The following is a 17480-nucleotide window of genomic DNA, read 5'->3' on the forward strand; positions in this document are numbered from 1 at the left end:
AGAGTGCTGATTGATTTTGTTCATCTAGATGTATGTAAAGTGTTCTTTATGTTAATGACTTAGTCTATTTAAAGCTTTATTAAAACCATGAGTGATGATCAGTGCACGATAACTCTGATGGACCATGTGGTTTTCCAGTCAAAGGGAGTTACGTGGGTGACAGAAGTGGACATTTCCCATCACGAGAACAAGCAGTACATGCGCAAGAGTTACCAGAGTACAATGGATCTTGCCAAAGAACTGCAGTTAGATGCAGATGTTTTTGTTAATAAGTGTTATGATTCTGGAGAAGCTTCTGTAAGGAGTACTGTTACTCCCGCTTGTGAAGGTGATAATACAATAAACGTGACAGAAAAGATTCAAACACAGAATCATCCTGAAGCTTCAAAAGCACCGGGACATAAACAGGAACGAGATGTTGGTCACGATGCCAAAGTTCCGCCAAAAAAGCCTCCTCGAAAATCTCAGTTGTCTGTGCAGGCATCACTGCCTATTCAGACAAGACAGACAGAGGTGGTTGCAATCACCAGCCGCCCACGTTCGCCACGTGTCCAGACTCGTTGTGTTTTGGGCCCACTTGATACTCCGTCAATAATGGAACCTGGTTCTCGAGTCTCCTCTTTTGCACCACGTTCAAGTACTTCTCGACCTCATGGACATTCCAGGAGTAAGTCTGAAAGTTTAAAAGTTGATCAACTGAAACTACAAGACATAGGCATTCAAGATTCTGCATTAGCATTAAGTAGTATGTTTACCAGCCTGGGGCCAGATTCTCGGTGTGCCACGACCCCCAGGTCCCAAGTCACACGTACACCAAGCCCCAAGTCACCTTCCCCACATGCAACAAGATCCAAGTCACCATCTCCACTTGCTACCAGATCCAAGTCACCACAAAAATATTCTATTAGTCCTAAGTCACCTTCCTTTATGCAGAAGCCCAAGTCACCCTCCTTCATGAGAAAACAGAAAAACCAAGTAAGAGGACCTGTTTCCACACAACAGGATACATCTTCTGAAACACTGATTAGTAAGCGTGATGTTAGCCCAGGAAGCATTGCAGAAAAATGTGATAAGGAAATTAGTTCACATCACCCAGCTGGCATGCTTCATTGCCTGACAGAGCAAGATCAAAATGAAAAGTGCACGGAATCAGATAATGAAAAATTTATGCCCAAATCTCAATTTGATGAGATTCTGAAAGAGTTAAGTGCTCATAGCATTATGTCAGCCTTGTCGCATTTGCTGCCTTCATATAATGAGAGCAGTGAAGAAATAAACTCATCTACTGATAGTGAGTGTGTGAGAATTCCATATAAAACTTCCGAGTCTGGTGTTGGAAAAGATGAAGGCACGTTACGGAAAAGAGGGCAGGAGGGAATATTTTCTTTTTCAATCAGTCCACAAGATCGGTTAATGGAAGGCAAAACTGTACCAAAGTCGCTGAGTCATGTTCGAAAGTCAACATTTATTAGTCAAGATGAGGTAGGATTTATCCTAGAAGATAAATCTCTGTCTAGCATATATAGATCAACGTCCTCGGAAGCTAGTAGCCCCATTCTGTTGGCCCGGATTAATGATTCAGTCTCTTCACGCTCCTTAAGCTACGATCAAGGAAGTGAAATCCAGTCAGATTGGGATGAATCTACGTTTACTGATGATGCTGAAAGCTTTTCACCTACTCTACAGTTTCATTTTACTGGAAGTGATGGTGGAAGAGAGCGCAAGAAATCGCAAGATTCTCAAAAGGTAGTTCTGCTATTTGTCATTGATGATATAGCAATTTTCAACTACAGTATTTTTTTTTAATTATTCAGTACAGTAAAATAGTTATATACTTTTGTTTTGATATGAAATTTGAATTAAGGTTAATGTAATGTACTTCACCTTCCATGGTCTTTAAATACTTTCATAGAAAATTGCTAAATTCATCAATATATGTAAAAAAAAATATTTTACATAGCTTAACAACTGCTACTCGCATTTAACCAAGCCCAACATGGCTTATGATTTTTGACGAATGTTGCTCCTTTGGAGATGCATCACATATTGCAAGCATTTAGCAGCGAATGAAGTGATAAACTGCTTTGTACTTCAGTGTTATCTGTGTAGTAATCTCTCTCATGCCTCCAAATGATACGCTTTTTGTTTTATTTCATTGGCAAGTTTCTCTCTGATCATATAGCCAAGTAACTGGTTGCCTCTACATTACTTCTTGAAAGTATTATTTCGTGTGAACGTAGCTTGATGAAATCTCGTTTATTTGGGCAGTATTTGGATGAAGTCTTAATTGGAACTCATTAGATATGTAATGGGAATTTTCGGTGTTTAAAATTCTTGTTACCATTAATATTTTAAAGACTTAGGCAATTGCTTGCTTGCTTCCTTTAATAAAGGTGTACAATACTGTACTATTGGTGCAATATTGCTTTAAGTTTTGTCACAGTTTTGAATATAAATGCAATTACCTTTTGAGCATTTTATATATATATATAAATATATATATATAGTTAGTACTAGTTAATTAATAAACCTGCAGCCAATATTTTATATTTTTTCTAATAAATTATAACTAGCATTTGAGAACACATACATCAATCTTGGAAAATGTGTGTGATGAAGCTAATTCTTAATGTCATGAAGTGAATAAAAGCTTTTAATGTTATGAAGTGTATGGTTACTTCGCTATACTGTATCAGGGTGGTTGTACATACAAAAAAAAAGAAAATTGAAATTTGGGAGGTAGCTTAATTACCCATTTTATTTCCCAATGCAACATGCCATGAACTGTATTTTGAAAATTATGATTAAGATAAAAGACTACCCAACCTTTTTTTTTTAATGGAATTCTGAATATCATCTGTAAATATTATATTTTGATACAGCCTTCTGATAATTATTTGCTAAAGACTAACATTACCACTTTGCTGAATAATGTTTTAAGTTAATTTAAATTTGTATGAATTGCAAAAGTAAGAATGTAGTGTAGTGTATAACACTTGTCTTCGATACACACTTGCGTGGTATCTGCTAAACCTGCGTGATACTTATGCGTGGGCTTCATCTCTCTCCATGACTTGGTGAGTCTCTTGATGCACAATAATAACCTTTGAGTAGGGTACTTTCCCCGGTGTTCTGTTCATTCTTCGTAAGTAACAACTTGGATCAGTGATACACTTTCGCCAAGAGCTACGGATTCTTTGACATGTACTGGGCTTCATAGAACACCTTCCTCACGTCCAGTTGCTTCACATATATAATAAAACACACGTGTGAGTTAGACACTTACTTCATTCCGTCAGTACAGCAAAAACATCTTGAAAGGATTACTAGCTATTACACACACACACTGTTGCTGGTACTCTTCAAAGCACTGGTATTGCCTCATATGGAATACTGTATTGATATCTCAAAGCAGGTGAGATATCAGATCTGGAACTAATTCAGTTATAACTAATAACTAAGAGCCTGCATAAAATCAATTCAGCATTTAAGCTACTGAAACCTGCTCGGAGCAGTCAAATTGTTTTCCTTGGAATGAAAACGAGTGAGAGATCCCATGATCTGCTCGTGGAAAATCTGGAAGGTTAGGTTCCAAACCCCCACAAAAAAATTATGCCATATTGGAGTTAAAGATAAGGCAGACAGTAGAAAATAAATTTAATAATAAATTGTACTGGTAGAGGTAGGGAGGGAACACAGTATGACTAGCAGAGACCCATGACTTTTTTCATCACACAAACAGGTAATATTCAAATTTATTGGTGGAAGAGTAATGGAAACTTTCAAGAGGGAACTTGACAAGTTCCTGTTTAAGTTAATGGATCAGCCTAGTTTAGATAGCTATGTGGCCCTAATGGGTATGATGACAAACAGCCTCATGGACCAGGCAGTCACCAGGAAATCCTGGTTCCAGTGCCAGGCTATGTGAGTAGAATATCTCAGAATTGTGTATAGGTAGCTCACAGGCTCAAATGGGAGGCAGGTTTTTAGATAGAGATCCAAAGTTGGTGAAAGTCATTCCACTGATTGTGAAAATGAGAGGCCACTATGCTCACGTTCAACACAGTTTAAATGTGAAATACTTAGAGGACTAAACCTTGAAATACAGTCATCTTCCCTATTAAGAAATCTGGTGGAAAGGGCACTTCAAATATTTTTTCTGGGGGAGAGCCCCATGTAGCTCTCTGAAACTACCATCTCCGATGTAGGTCCCATCAGTCAGGGAGTTCTCTGGCCTATCAGGGACCCAGAACCAGAACCTGGTCCCCCTCAGAGATGAAGGGAGCTGTGTCATTTATATATTAAGTTATTCATTTATGTCACCACTGAGGAAGGCACACAGTCAGCAAGTCGAAACAAAACACGGTTCAGTCCCTCCAAGACCTGCAGGCTTGTGAACGGCCATAGAATTCCCCAAACTATGTAAACAAACGACCAACTTACAAAACTAGCACCTGCTTGTTTGCCCCGTCCTCCCCATAGTTAGGGGGGCCAGATTGTCATTCATATCATGGTTGAATGTCCTGATTTTTGGGAAAGTGGGAAACTTTGTCCCTTTATACCAAATATCTCTAGTTAAAATCCTTAAATGATTGTGACTGCTTCAACATACCAATAGATAACTTATATCTTTGAATCTTCTGTGACATGTATAGCACCACCAGTATTATGTTACCAATACTGCTTAGTATTTTCTTTTGATAATTACAATACTTGATCAGTTTACATATTGCCTTGTTGATTCTTGTATAAAATGATTACCAATAGTAGAATGCAATTTTTAAACAAATTAATTTGTTACGGTTGAAAAGCTATGATAGTACCTTCAGAACAATATTGCATAGTTGTTTAGAGGCTTAAAACTGGCATTCTGATGCTACGTATGCAGCATTAAAAGAAATTGGTTCCCGTTTCGATGCCACAAGTTTGTGGTCTCCATTTTGAAAATTCAATTTTTTTTTTTTTTTAAATGCAGTACAGCATTTGGTTTCTGTGTTTCATATGCTTGCACAATCTTTTGTGGTCATTTTGACACCAGAATATAAATATTGTACATGACAGTGAACAGAAGCATAAACCTGAAATTATTAATGTACGATATAAACATCTGTGTTCGGCAGTGGAAGTGCAAGTGGCATGTGCACTGGGTTAATTAGGGGGGTGCAACACCATTTCAAAAATCTCAAAAATACTTCTACAGTACTGTATTATGCAATTATTATTATCCTCGTATCATACAATAGAATAATCACGTGAACATTCGCTCCCAAAAATTTAAAAAATACTACTGCACAATGTGGAATAAACAATTATACAAACACATTTTGATTATAAACATTGGCATTCAATGTGCCACCAGTCTCTCATGGCATGGTACTAGAGTGGGATTGCAGACCGGGCACACTTTAGGACTATGGTACTGTGTAGTACTGTACTATTTAACACCCCGCTGGTGTTAAGCCGTGGGCTCCTACTTCTATCTTCATCTCTCCCTGTCATGGTTTTGCCTTCGATTTTCTCTGTAATATTCCCTATTTCTCATTTTCCCCCTAAATATTTTATCCTTCCCTTTTTCTAAGGGGGAGCCCCAGTGGCTTCCTGAAGCTACTACTGTATACTGATATAGTGCCAGACTACAAAGGTCCCATCAGTCATGGAGTTCCTATTGCCATACCGGAGATCATGAGCCAGAACCTGGCTCTCTCAGAGAGGCTCTGGGAGCAGTGGCATGATGAAACCTTTTATGCATCTTATCATGTGGCATTCACATTCAGGGTTGATACCTCTTTGGCCCCATTCCACAAGCTTTCTTGCACATTGTTTCACCTCCAGCCTGTGCCTGTGCCACCTGAGCCTGTCTGCTCTCTTGACCAGGTTCTTTCTTTTCTTTTGTCCACTTGGTTTACGATGGCCTCTTCGGTCTAAGATTATTTTCAGGAAGTGTTGTTTTCAGTGGGGAGCCCCCGGAGGCTTCCTGAAGCTATCCTACTGATATAGTGCTATATTAGTTGGGGTCATCAGTCGAAGAAGTTTTTATGCCTACCCGGAACCAGAGCCAGAACCTTGCTCCCTCAGAGAAGCGCAGAGAGCAATGGCCTATGATCACTTTACATTTAAAGTATGTCATAAAGAGATATGTCATTCATGTAAAGTATGTCACCAGAGAGTAGGAAGCACCACTTTTGTGGAAGTGCTCCGGAAGAGGTTACCTCCTCTGGTAAGTGCCCTTTCCTTCTTCCTTCTTCTCCATGGCTAGTTAACTTCAGTGAGCCACAAGGGACTTCCCCCAGAAAACCAGCATTGAATGCAATAAAATGCCAATTTGTGGATGAGCCCAAGTTGCTCCCAGTTGGTTTCCTTCATCATAAAAACTGGTGATGGAGCAGCCAGCTGATCCGGTCTGCCTCCCTACCTCCCTCCCTCCCTCCTCCCCTCCCATACAAGGGAAAAGAAGTGAGGTGAACTAGCTCAGGATATTTTCACAAATTGTTGATAGTTTACATTGTTGGAAAAGTTCTTCTGCTGTTTTGAGGCTGCGGTATAGTTTTTAACTAAGCAGTGGTCTTATTTAGCTGACTTTCTGGGTACCTTTCCTTGGTAGTGGCAGACATGAATAAATTTACAAACAAACTTTCATAGTGCCACTACTCCCGGCACAATTTCTGAGGGGGTGGGGGGTAGGTCCTGGCTTGTGGTCCCCGATAGGCCAATAAGAACTCTGCGACTGATGACACTGTGAAGTCTGGCACTACATCAGTATAGTAGCTTCAGGGAGCCATTGGGGCTGACCCAGAAATTGCCGATTTATTACATTCAATGCTGGGTTTTTCTGCCTGCTCCAATTTTCCTTGCTTGGCTTTTAAATTTTCCCTGCTTCTTCCTTTCCTTTCCTTCCCTGCTTTTCTCTCAATCCTGCCCACTCTTTCTTTTCTTTATTTTTCATGTCACCTCTTCTCCCATCCTTATTTTTATATATTTTTATTTTTTATAACCTTTAATTTTTCATCACTCCATCTTCATCTTCCTCCACCATCACAAGTGCTTCTCTTTTTTTTTTTTGATAGGTATGAAGCTGAACTCCAGATGTGGAATCTACTAGGTAATTAGCACTTCTTCACATGTAGCACTTTAAAACATTCCTTCAAATGCCTCATCCCTTGATATGGTTTGGCACGTGTAAAAATCTCATACATTACATATTACTGGTAATTACATTTATGTACTGTTTGTGAGCTATAGTACCTCTTTATTGCTCCCTAAGACAAGATTTTACTGGTCCTATGGACAGGTTAGGCAACTGTCAAAGGTAGTCCAACACCTTGCACTGGAGCAATAGGGATCTTCACCAGCATCCCTGTCATATTACATCAGTGTTAGTGCTTGGGAGACATTGGAGAATACTCATCCAGCTCAGAATGACCTGAAGAAAATTAATTGCAACATACTAAAAACTCTTCCAAAAGCAAGTTCATATCATAAGAAGTGTTCATAATAACTGAATGGCTGTTACTGTTGATTGCGACCAGGTGGCAGTACCTATACCACATTCTTTCTAACTTGTTAACTATTCAGTTGAAAGCGGGCGGAGATCAGAACTCAGTCTAAGGATGTATGATTATCCATAGAAATTTCCTTCCCCCCACTTTTATTGCTTGGCCACTTTGAAGTTCTTGAAACTTGTCCCCTCACTGGTTTGTGGTTGTTTTGTGCTGCTATTCCACAAAACTCATAAGGTCTCCTCGTAAGGTCCTTAAGGCACTCACTGGTTATACTGCATTGCTATACTGGCTTAGTTCCTTCTGATAATTACATAACCCTTCTGCAAATGTCATTTCTGGAGGATTTTTATAATTGCCTATGTGGATACCATCCCTTGATGTTAGACTGTGTGGAAAACTGTACAGCACTTCAACAGATGTAAGGTTGAGTCTGTGACTACCAGAGGTCTCTAAGGAATAATGATCATGTTGACTATACCACACACTAAAAAGTGAAGCAACAACTGTGGTGTGGTTTTTGTCGTCGCTTCACTTTTAAGTGTGTGATTTGGTCAACATATTTCAGGCACGTTATTGTGACTCCTCATCTGCAATAGTGATCATGTTATGAAAAATTATTTATCCCACAATATCCATAGTTCCCTTGTATGAAGAGCACTGGCTACTGTATTTTGCTGTACTTATGTATCCAAGCAGCATTTTGAAGAGCTTTGAGTGTATTGGATGTAGTTTTGGAATGGATGAACATTCTCTAGTGTTGCCTTAGCACCATCATGAAATGGCAAGAACATTTGAAAGTAACCCTTCTGGACTGTAATGGAAAAGTGACCTGCCATTGACCATTTCGTCCCGCCCAAGGGACCAGTAGGACTGTGCCTATGGAAGCAGTCGAGTGTCCTGCTCAGAAAGGTGCATTTCAATTAAAAGTACTGTATTCAAAAAACAAGATTTTTCCCCAAAGTGAGACAGAGATAAGTTTCTTTCTTTGGTGTTAAAATATATATTATTGTATAGCAAATAAACATTTGATTTGTATATAGAAAATGTGCATGAAAGAACTAAATGTTTAACATACATACATACATACATACATACATACATACATACATACATACATACATACATACATACATACACACATACATACACACATACATATACACACATACATACAAGCTGTATATATACCTGTAATTTGATATTTGTTATGCAATGTGTGCATGTATGTATGAATGAGCGTGCATTTGTACTGATACTGTTTTAACTTGAGTGGTTGTGAAGACACTTGATTTTGGTTTAATATATTTGTTTCTAAAATGTTTAAAAAGATATGTTTGTAGGGTGGCAGTTTTCTATATTAATATTTTTGCATTTTTCATTGACTATAGCAAACAAACTTCATCTAGATGCAGTATGTAGAAGAAATTAGCAGGACTGCAATAATTTAGAATGGGTAACTTTGGGTTGATTACAAAATAACTTAATGTAATTTGAAATGCACAGTTATGTAAAATATTTATCAACCAAATTTTTTGTTCCAAAATTTGTTGTATAATATCTGGAGAACGTCTTCTCGTATCACTTGGCTTTTTTCAAGATGTATGTATTGTATGGTGCTTACCTGGGTGGGTGGAAAAGTGAGATCAAACTCACTGTACCCCACCTACTTGCCTTACTGTATTTCAACATTTTATTTTAACTTTCCTGACATTTGAATGCGTTGTTGTTGTCTGGCCTTAAAGCTGTGGGAATGGAGGTGGCTTCCTCGACTTATTCTATCAATGCATTCCACCTGTTGATGATCCATAAAAGTGATAAGTATCGCTTTCTATAGCCCAAAGCTATAATGAGGAGCTATAACAAAGCAGCTCAAAGTGTTAACGAGGAGAGTAAGAACTTAAGAGGACTGTAGTGTGTTGTAAGATGATCTTGACAAACTTGAGAAGGCAGATAAATGGCTGCTAGAATTCAATCAAAATAAATGTATAGTTATGAAAATGTCTAAGGGAGATAGGAAACGTGTATTTAAGTACACCAAAAGGGGAAGGAAACAAGAAACAATAAGAGAAAAAGACCTGAGAGTAGACGTAATCCCAGCACGTAACACTGATGCTCTTGTGAACCGAATATTATCTGCAGCATATGAGAAGTTAGCAAATATAAATACATCATTTAAGAATCTAAACAAGGAGGCTTTTAAGTCGATACACACTGCATATGTGAAACATTACCAAAGTATTCAGAACCAGCATGGAACCCACATCTTGCAAAGGACAAAAAGAAGCTTGAGGAAGTTTAGATGTTTGCAACTAGATTAGTACCAGAATTTGAGAGGCTCGGCTGTAAGGACGGGTTGATGGAACTTGCCCTTACAACTTTAGAAAGAAGAAACAGGGGTGGGGGGGGGGGGATTTGATCACTACATGCAAGACCCTGAGAGGAATAAGCAGTGTGGATAAAGAAGGCTTATTTAAATTAAAAGGAGGTAGGACAATGGGACATCAGTGGAAGCTTGACACGCAATTGAGAGGTTGTGGAGATTTAAGGAAATTTCACATACCCCATACTTGTGGTCAGCAAGTGGAATTCATTGAAAGAAGAGGTTGATACAGCCAATTCCATCCACAATTTTAAGAAAAAATGGAAAGAAAACATTTTGCCGAGGAAAGTAATGAGTGCATCAGGTAAAAATGGCTAGGAGGTGAGGTATAAAGAGCTAGGTCTAACTCCTCCATAGTCACTGATTGGTAAGCACTGCTACATCACCACCACCACAAGACCACAACATCAACACTTAACTCCACACCCTCAACTACTTTTCCTCCTTTTCATTAAAGGAGCATATACTCATTACACTAACCTAAACTCATTATATTCCTTGTACTCGTTACAGCACATTGTAACCATTGCACCCCCCCAGAAGTCCTCACATGTCTCCGTTCATATCCTGAGATGCCCATCTGGGATACCTCTTGATAATCTTCAGTCAAAACATACCTAATTTTATTAGTTGTATTCTCCTCATATCAAGTACTGTATCATACTTGGTCTCTTTCTGTGTTCGTTGAAAATTGATATCTTGTTATAATTTTCAAGTTTAAATTGAGCGTTATAAAGTTCATTAAAATTATCTTATAGTCTCCATAAGTATTCTATTTTTTCCTTATTGCTTTCATCAAACAATTTTTTTTCCAATTTGTTTGCACTTAACCAACTGATCATCAGTCACCTTTCTTTTCCATGTCTTTTTATTATTTACAATATATACAGTAAATATAATAGCTGACGTAATATTTCTTTCATCATTTTGTTAACCTTATTTGCTAATGCTTATCATTTTCTTGCTACACATATGCCTAATTATTAAAAGTCAATCTTGATAACTTTCCATAAATATTAAGATTGCCCAAGAAGTGCTCCAAAAAATCATGATCCTAGATATTAAGCTCTTTTTGCTATATCATTTTACTTATACATTCTTTGTGAGGCATAGTAGTGCCATGATTTTTGTCTTTCATTTCACTGCTATGCAGCAAGGCAGATAGTGAGCTGAGCTTCATCATATTGGCTATGCTTAAGATAATTCACCGTTGTTGCTTGCATTTGGCAGTGTACTCTTCTTATACTGTGTGTATCAATAGTGGCTGGCGACGAATAATGATGAAGGCAAGATCTACTACTACGAAGAGTCGGGTTCTAAAAGTCTGTGGAGACTTCCACAGGTATGTAGATGATTTAAGTATTGTAGCAGTGGAGTTTTACCGGGAAATGAATGTAGTCTTTCTGAATCATTAACTTTAATCGTATACATAAGTAAAACATTAGTTTTAGGTTAGAAACCTGGCATGTGTGTTGTTGAGTTTCTTTTTCAACTAATAAGTCAATATATATATATCCCTGAGACATTAGGTGTCTATTTATATTCCCAAGACATTAGGTGTCTCACTCAACAAATGAGTTAGATACATGATGTCTCAGAGATGCCAAATTCCATAATTTAAATTTTTATATTTTTGTCAAAAAACACCATAAACAGTTCAGAGAGTACACTTTGATTTTGTAAATGAAATAATGGCAATAGTTTATAAAAATCTGACCATGTAATAGTTTAATTACTCAGTTTATTTTGGACAATATTAGCATTTTAGCAGCTTAACATTGGGGTAAATAATTTATGGTTTGTGTAATTTAGTTGTAGAAGTGAGAAGTATTTATTATTACACGTTAAAGTGAATCAAGTGACCTCAGATACACAGTGGACTGTAACCTAATGCCAGGTAAGTTTCACTGCAAAAGTTGCTTATTACTTTTCTTTATCTGCACATTTCTTTTTTACTATCTTGCAAAATTAGCTCCTTTTAGTTTGAATGGCGCTGAAACTGTGTTTATTTTTTTTACATACATGCATGTGACATTGTGATTGCTGTTAATACATTTTCTGTGGGAAGCCCAGTCAGGTTCCTGAAGCTATCCAAACTGATATAGTGCTATATTAGTTTGGAGGTCATCAGTCACAAGAGTTCTTTGCCTATTGGGGACCACGAGCCAGAACCAGAGTTCTGGTTCCCTGTCCCTCAGAGAGGCACAGGGAGCAATGGCCTATGAGCGCATTACATCTCAAGTATATATGTCATAATTGCCATTGACTGGGGAAGGACCCAGAAAGGTAGGCGAATCAAAGCAGACCACTGTCTGGTAAAAATTGCAACCTACATCCAAAAAGTTCAGGAATTACTCTCTATAGTGGACTTCTTCTCTTGAGGTTGTCTTCGCCCCGGGTGGAGAGGCATTATTGGCTGGGCAATACATGTACTGGGCAACATGTACTGCGGCCGGCGCAACTTGCACACACAGCGGCCGACGATTCTCTCTGACAGCCAGTTTGTTGTGTGTCTTGGGGAGTTTTTGTTTTTATTTTCTAGTGTTTTCGCTTTTTGTAGACAGAGAAGGACTGCTTAGCTTTTATTAGGCAAGCCTAAGTTGTGTTGGTAGTCCGTAGACACCTACGATCCGCTTGTTTCCAGTTCCGAAATGGAACTGTGCAGATCTTTGGAACATTCTGGACTTGTCTCATCTGAACCGGTTGATTCATTGCCCTTCTTTTCGGATGACCATGTTGTCCCAGGTCCAGCTTGTTCTCTCTGTCGAGTCATCTCGGAGTGGGTTCGCTTGGTCATGGTGCATCATATTTTGTGTCCAGTTGTGGCTTTACTTTGCTACCTGCGCGCTATTGGTTCAGCGACAGTGAACCATGATTTTGTATATTATGGTTCACTGCCTGGAAATGCAAATAGAGAACTCCAGCACACCATTTAACTACAGAGTAAGCCTAATCTACACATGTTGTGTACAGTATCACAAAATGTAAAACAGACTGCTGCATTCTATGGTAAGTAATATTTAAACCAGCTAAAAATCTGTATACAGTTTTTACTTGATACAGTATATAAATCTGTATTCAGTTTTTACTCGTTACAGTATACAAATCTGTATACAGTACCTAGAGGAGAGAGCGAAGGCAAAATGTTGTTTTAACCGCAGCATAGAGAAACTCCAGATCAACATTTTCAGGTATGACAAGTTGTACACCATCACACTGTATTTTTATTATTCTTTTAATTTCTTAAATCATGTTTCATGTTGGGAATATTATTTTAATTTTATCTTAAAATTTACAGATTGACGACTGTGACAACTCTTCCGTGGACGGCAAGGGGATCAGAGTTTCCACCATAGCAGAGAATTTGGTGAGTTGTGTTCAGTAGCCATGTGCTGTACTAATAATATAACATAATGTATGTAAATCTAAGCAGTCTTTGAAAAGGATTCTTTAATGTCTTGAGAATAAACTAGTTAGGTAAACAAACCATTTAAATGCGTTATCTCTTGTGGACCATCTTTGGAAATGTTGTTTTGGGGAACTTTTCTGTGCGGAGCCCCATCGGCTCCCTGAAGCTATCCAAACTGATTTGTACTACAGTATATTTGGGGTCATCAGTCACAGGAGTCCTTATGCCTACTGGGTACCACGAACTAGAACCTGGTCCCCTCAGAGGCACAGGGAGCAATGGCCTATGAGCACTTTACATTTTAAGTATGTCATACTTTCCATCGACCAGGAAAGGCACCCATAAAGGTAGGCAAAACAAAACAAACCACGTTCTGGTTAGCCTGTGCAATCTACGTTCAAAAAGATGAAAATAACTCAACAATAGAAAGAAACCCAACAAGCAACACTTCATGCAACTAGCACTCCCGCTTGTTTGGATAATCCCCCCTTCCCCTGTTAGCAATACTGACCGTGATGCTGCCAGCTTTCCCCAGAGCCCACCACTCCAGTTCTTGAACAATGAAAATTGCTGACTGTAAGGAGGGAGAATGTTGGGCAATACATGTACTGGGCAATTTTCTGGCCTGGTTTTCTGTGGGGAGCCCCATCAGCTCCCTGAAGCTAACTACCCAAAGATAAGTAAAAGGGGAGACATACCCGGGAGGCGGCAGCACTGAAGGTCTCAAGACGAGGCTGCGACAGGGGCCTCAAAGCTACACACGGCTGGGAAGGAACCGGAACGGTCACAAGACACCAGGGGCCAGTTTCTCGAAGCAGTTATTCAAGCACTTACGAGCCTGTACATCTTTTCTCAATCTTTGGCGGCTTTGTTTTACCATTATTAAACAGTTAATGAGCTCCGAAGCACCAGGAGGCTGTTTATATCAATAACAACAGTTGAATGGGAAGTTCTCGTGCTTGTAAACTGTTTAATAATTGTAACCAAAACTGTCAAAGATTGAGGAAAGATGTACACATTCGTAAGTGCTTGCGTAACTGCTTCGTGAATCTTGCCCCTGGTGGCCAGGCTCGAGGGTAGACTACCCTCGGCATGAGGATAGACCACATGCTGGCTAAATTTCATGGCACTGCAGAAAACCTGAGACACGAGCCCTGGAACAGGGAACCAAGGTAACCAGAACCACCCAGAGAGCATCCACTGGTACAGAACCAGTAGCCCGCAGGTACAGTAGTGGGGTAAATCTGCCACACGAGGGTGTCTATAGGCCATTGCTCCTCGTGCCTCTCTGAGGGGGCCAGGTTCTGGCTCGTGGTCTCTGGTAGGCCCTAGAATTCCATGCGCATTGACTGATGCCAGGGTCTAATACATTCATATTTGCCCGGTTAGCTCCGGGATGCCTCTGGGTCTTACTCAGAAAATGGCTTTTCATTACATTCAATGCTGTTTTTTTTTTTAAACAAAGTTGGGTTATCTTTCCTTGGGATTTTGTTATCATGGGGGGGTACATTATTCTATTTTATCCATATTCAAGTCTTTAATGAAATAGCTGGATAGGTTTCTTTAGTTAAGAATATAATGAATTAGAAGTATTAAAAGTTGTACATACAATAAATTTGTCATGTGAAGTGATTAAATATCCACCATATTTGTAAATTGGTAATTTTATTTTATTTTAACCACAGGCAGAGTTAAGTGCAAATATTGTTAAAGAAGGATTCCTGCATCGCACTTTCTTTTTACGAGATGGGAAGAAGGTCCGCAAAAACTGGACACAATCTTATGTTCGGTTCATTGTAGGAGCTTTTAACTCGGGGTCCTCAGGACTTCTCTACTTTTCCAAGACGAAAGATGAAGATAAGGTGAACTTTAAAAAGTCTGTTTGTATTTGTTTATTTTAATGTGAGCAATGTATATATATGCATCACAGGAACTGATTTTATGTTTATGAAGAACTTTATATATTCTGTGTACTGTACTGCAGATTGTTTATGGATATTTGTATATTTACTATGAATAAATTCGAGAAGGTAAATTCTCAACAACAGTAGTAAACTTTTTTTTTATTTACAGAAAGCGGAGATATTTGAGTTTTATCCGACATGCTACTTGGAGCACACTACAGACAAGAAGACAAGCAGACAGCAAGTGCTGGGTTTGAGGAATGGTCATGATACAGAGGTGTTACTTCAGTTTGAAGATAAAGACATTGCAGTAGAATGGTTTAAGATTCTTGAAACACATGTGAGTACTGTACTTATCATTTCCAGATCATAATGAATTTGCTTAACTGGTGTTTAAATCCATGACAAAGGGAAGAGATAAAACGTACTGCATGGTTCAGTGAAAATCTCTGAGGCTATTAAGAAATAGAATGCATGGAAAATTATTGCTGCAGAAAGATTTGTAAAGTGATGTTAGACATAAGAGAAAGGTGGAATATAATACTGTAATTGTGTAAAGATTGTGAGGAAAATGGTTGGTGGGATTTCTGTCTCTTCTTTCTGGTTTGGCATTTTCCCATTCCTTCCAGTCTGCAGACTAAGTTTCTGGGGGATTTTCTTTATGGTGGCTTGCATTGATCTGGGCCTTTGAGCTAAATGTCTGAACCCACATGTCTTTTGGGCCAGGGACCCCTCTTGGGTCCATGGGTTATTGACCCTTGGTTGGTCAGTCCGGGTGTGCATCATGTGTTGTTTCCGGTTTTAGCTCTGCTCCGTTATTTGCACGCCTCGGCCTCTGTTACCATGGACGTGCTCTGGGTTAGCCGATTTCCCTCATTCCCTGTTTCAGGGGCTTGGGTCTCTCAGGTTGTCTAAAATAAATCTATCCTGCTTGCGGTCTACCCTTGTGCCCATCACGTTCGTAACTATGCTGCTTTGACTGCTGCGCTTGGCAACATGTTCTGGGCTGACATTTGTGCCCCGAGGGTTTACTGAAGCTAACTAGGAACTGGTCTAAGACAATGGTTGTGTACACAGTTTGAATTAGGGCTGCAAATGTTGTGTAAGTAGTTGCTTGTTTTGGTGCACTTGTGCACTCTGCCTTTCTGTTGGAGTTTTTCCTTGGTAATGAGGTTGATCTTCTATCCCCATTCCCTGTGCCTTTGTTGAGGGGAGCCAGGTTCTGGTCATGGTCTCCTGTAGGCATCAATGATTTAATTGTCTGGTATGGTACCTGCATTTGAAGGACTCTTAAGTGGGAAGCTCGGGGAGATACAGCAGGGACCCACTAGAAAGAGGAATTTCATTACATTCACATGCATTTTTAGCATGTGTGTGTGTGTGTGTGTTAAAACAAACATAAAAATAAAAATATTTACATAAATTATATCTTGCTATCTTTTATTTGTTATCTAGATTTTCAGGTACCAAGACATCTGGAGGAATCAGTTGGTCTGAATAATTAAGGTCACATTGAATGCCCATCTTGAGGAATTTAGCTCAATGTGCACTTGGACAGTGCTCCGATGGTACAATGCCTGAATCATGGTGGCTTTGTGCAGTTTTTGCTGTTGTGGCATTAGACTCTAGCTGTAACATCTTCAGTCCACATTTATGGGTTGCAGAATGTGTTGGCAGACCACCAGCCTTCCTCCACACTATACTGAGTGTCTGTACTACTGGCACTTTGCATTTCTTTATAAATATTGAATTCCATGAGTCTGAACCGGGGCTGAGTGCATGGGCATGTTGTCAATTTCTCTTTCAAAATCTGCCATGCACGTGTTGATATCAGTTATATTTACTGGGGTTTGGATATCACGCATAAAGAAGTTGTCCGGATCTTCCACTTTCATGCTGTATATTGGAGTGCTAAACCATGTCCTCATACTATTTTGGGGGGATTTCACTAATTTCTTTGTCATCTTCCATGTATGAACCTTCACTTGCACGAATAGGTCCAATATTGGTAGTGGTTTTTGCTTTTGATTTTGCATATGTGAAGAAATATTTTGGGTTTTTCTTTATTTCTTGAATTGCTTTCTGTTCTAGTTGGCTGTCTTCAATTTGATATGAATGCTTCAGTCTCTGCTCGATTTCTTCAATCTCCTTGTTTAAGTTATTCATTCTTTGTAGGGAAAGGACTCATTTCCCTACATAAGGGCTTCCTTATACCTCTATTAATGGAGCCAGGCATTTGTCCTTGTTTCCAGTAAGCTTTTGGAATTCATTAGAGCCTCTTTGTGGTA

General features: G+C 39.0%; 1 protein-coding gene across 5 annotated transcripts in view; it reads left to right on the forward strand.

Annotated features, from left to right (window-relative positions):
• The window catches only part of LOC123747090 (uncharacterized), a 52557-nt gene that overhangs the window by 16593 nt on the left and 18484 nt on the right, over positions 1–17480 (forward strand). For 3 of the 5 annotated variants that reach the window (XM_045729107.2, XM_045729113.2, XM_045729111.2), the window contains 5 exons: positions 139–1746; positions 11141–11221; positions 13178–13246; positions 14974–15150; positions 15362–15532. In XM_045729107.2, the coding sequence (XP_045585063.1) occupies positions 139–1746; positions 11141–11221; positions 13178–13246; positions 14974–15150; positions 15362–15532 (2106 nt within the window). The remainder of the gene's footprint in view (positions 1–138; positions 1747–11140; positions 11222–13177; positions 13247–14973; positions 15151–15361; positions 15533–17480) is intronic. The other 2 variants (XM_045729108.2, XM_045729114.2) reach the window with 2 other exon arrangements.

This window comes from Procambarus clarkii, chromosome 87, assembly GCF_040958095.1.
Source record: "Procambarus clarkii isolate CNS0578487 chromosome 87, FALCON_Pclarkii_2.0, whole genome shotgun sequence".
NCBI classification, from domain to species: domain Eukaryota; kingdom Metazoa; phylum Arthropoda; class Malacostraca; order Decapoda; family Cambaridae; genus Procambarus; species Procambarus clarkii.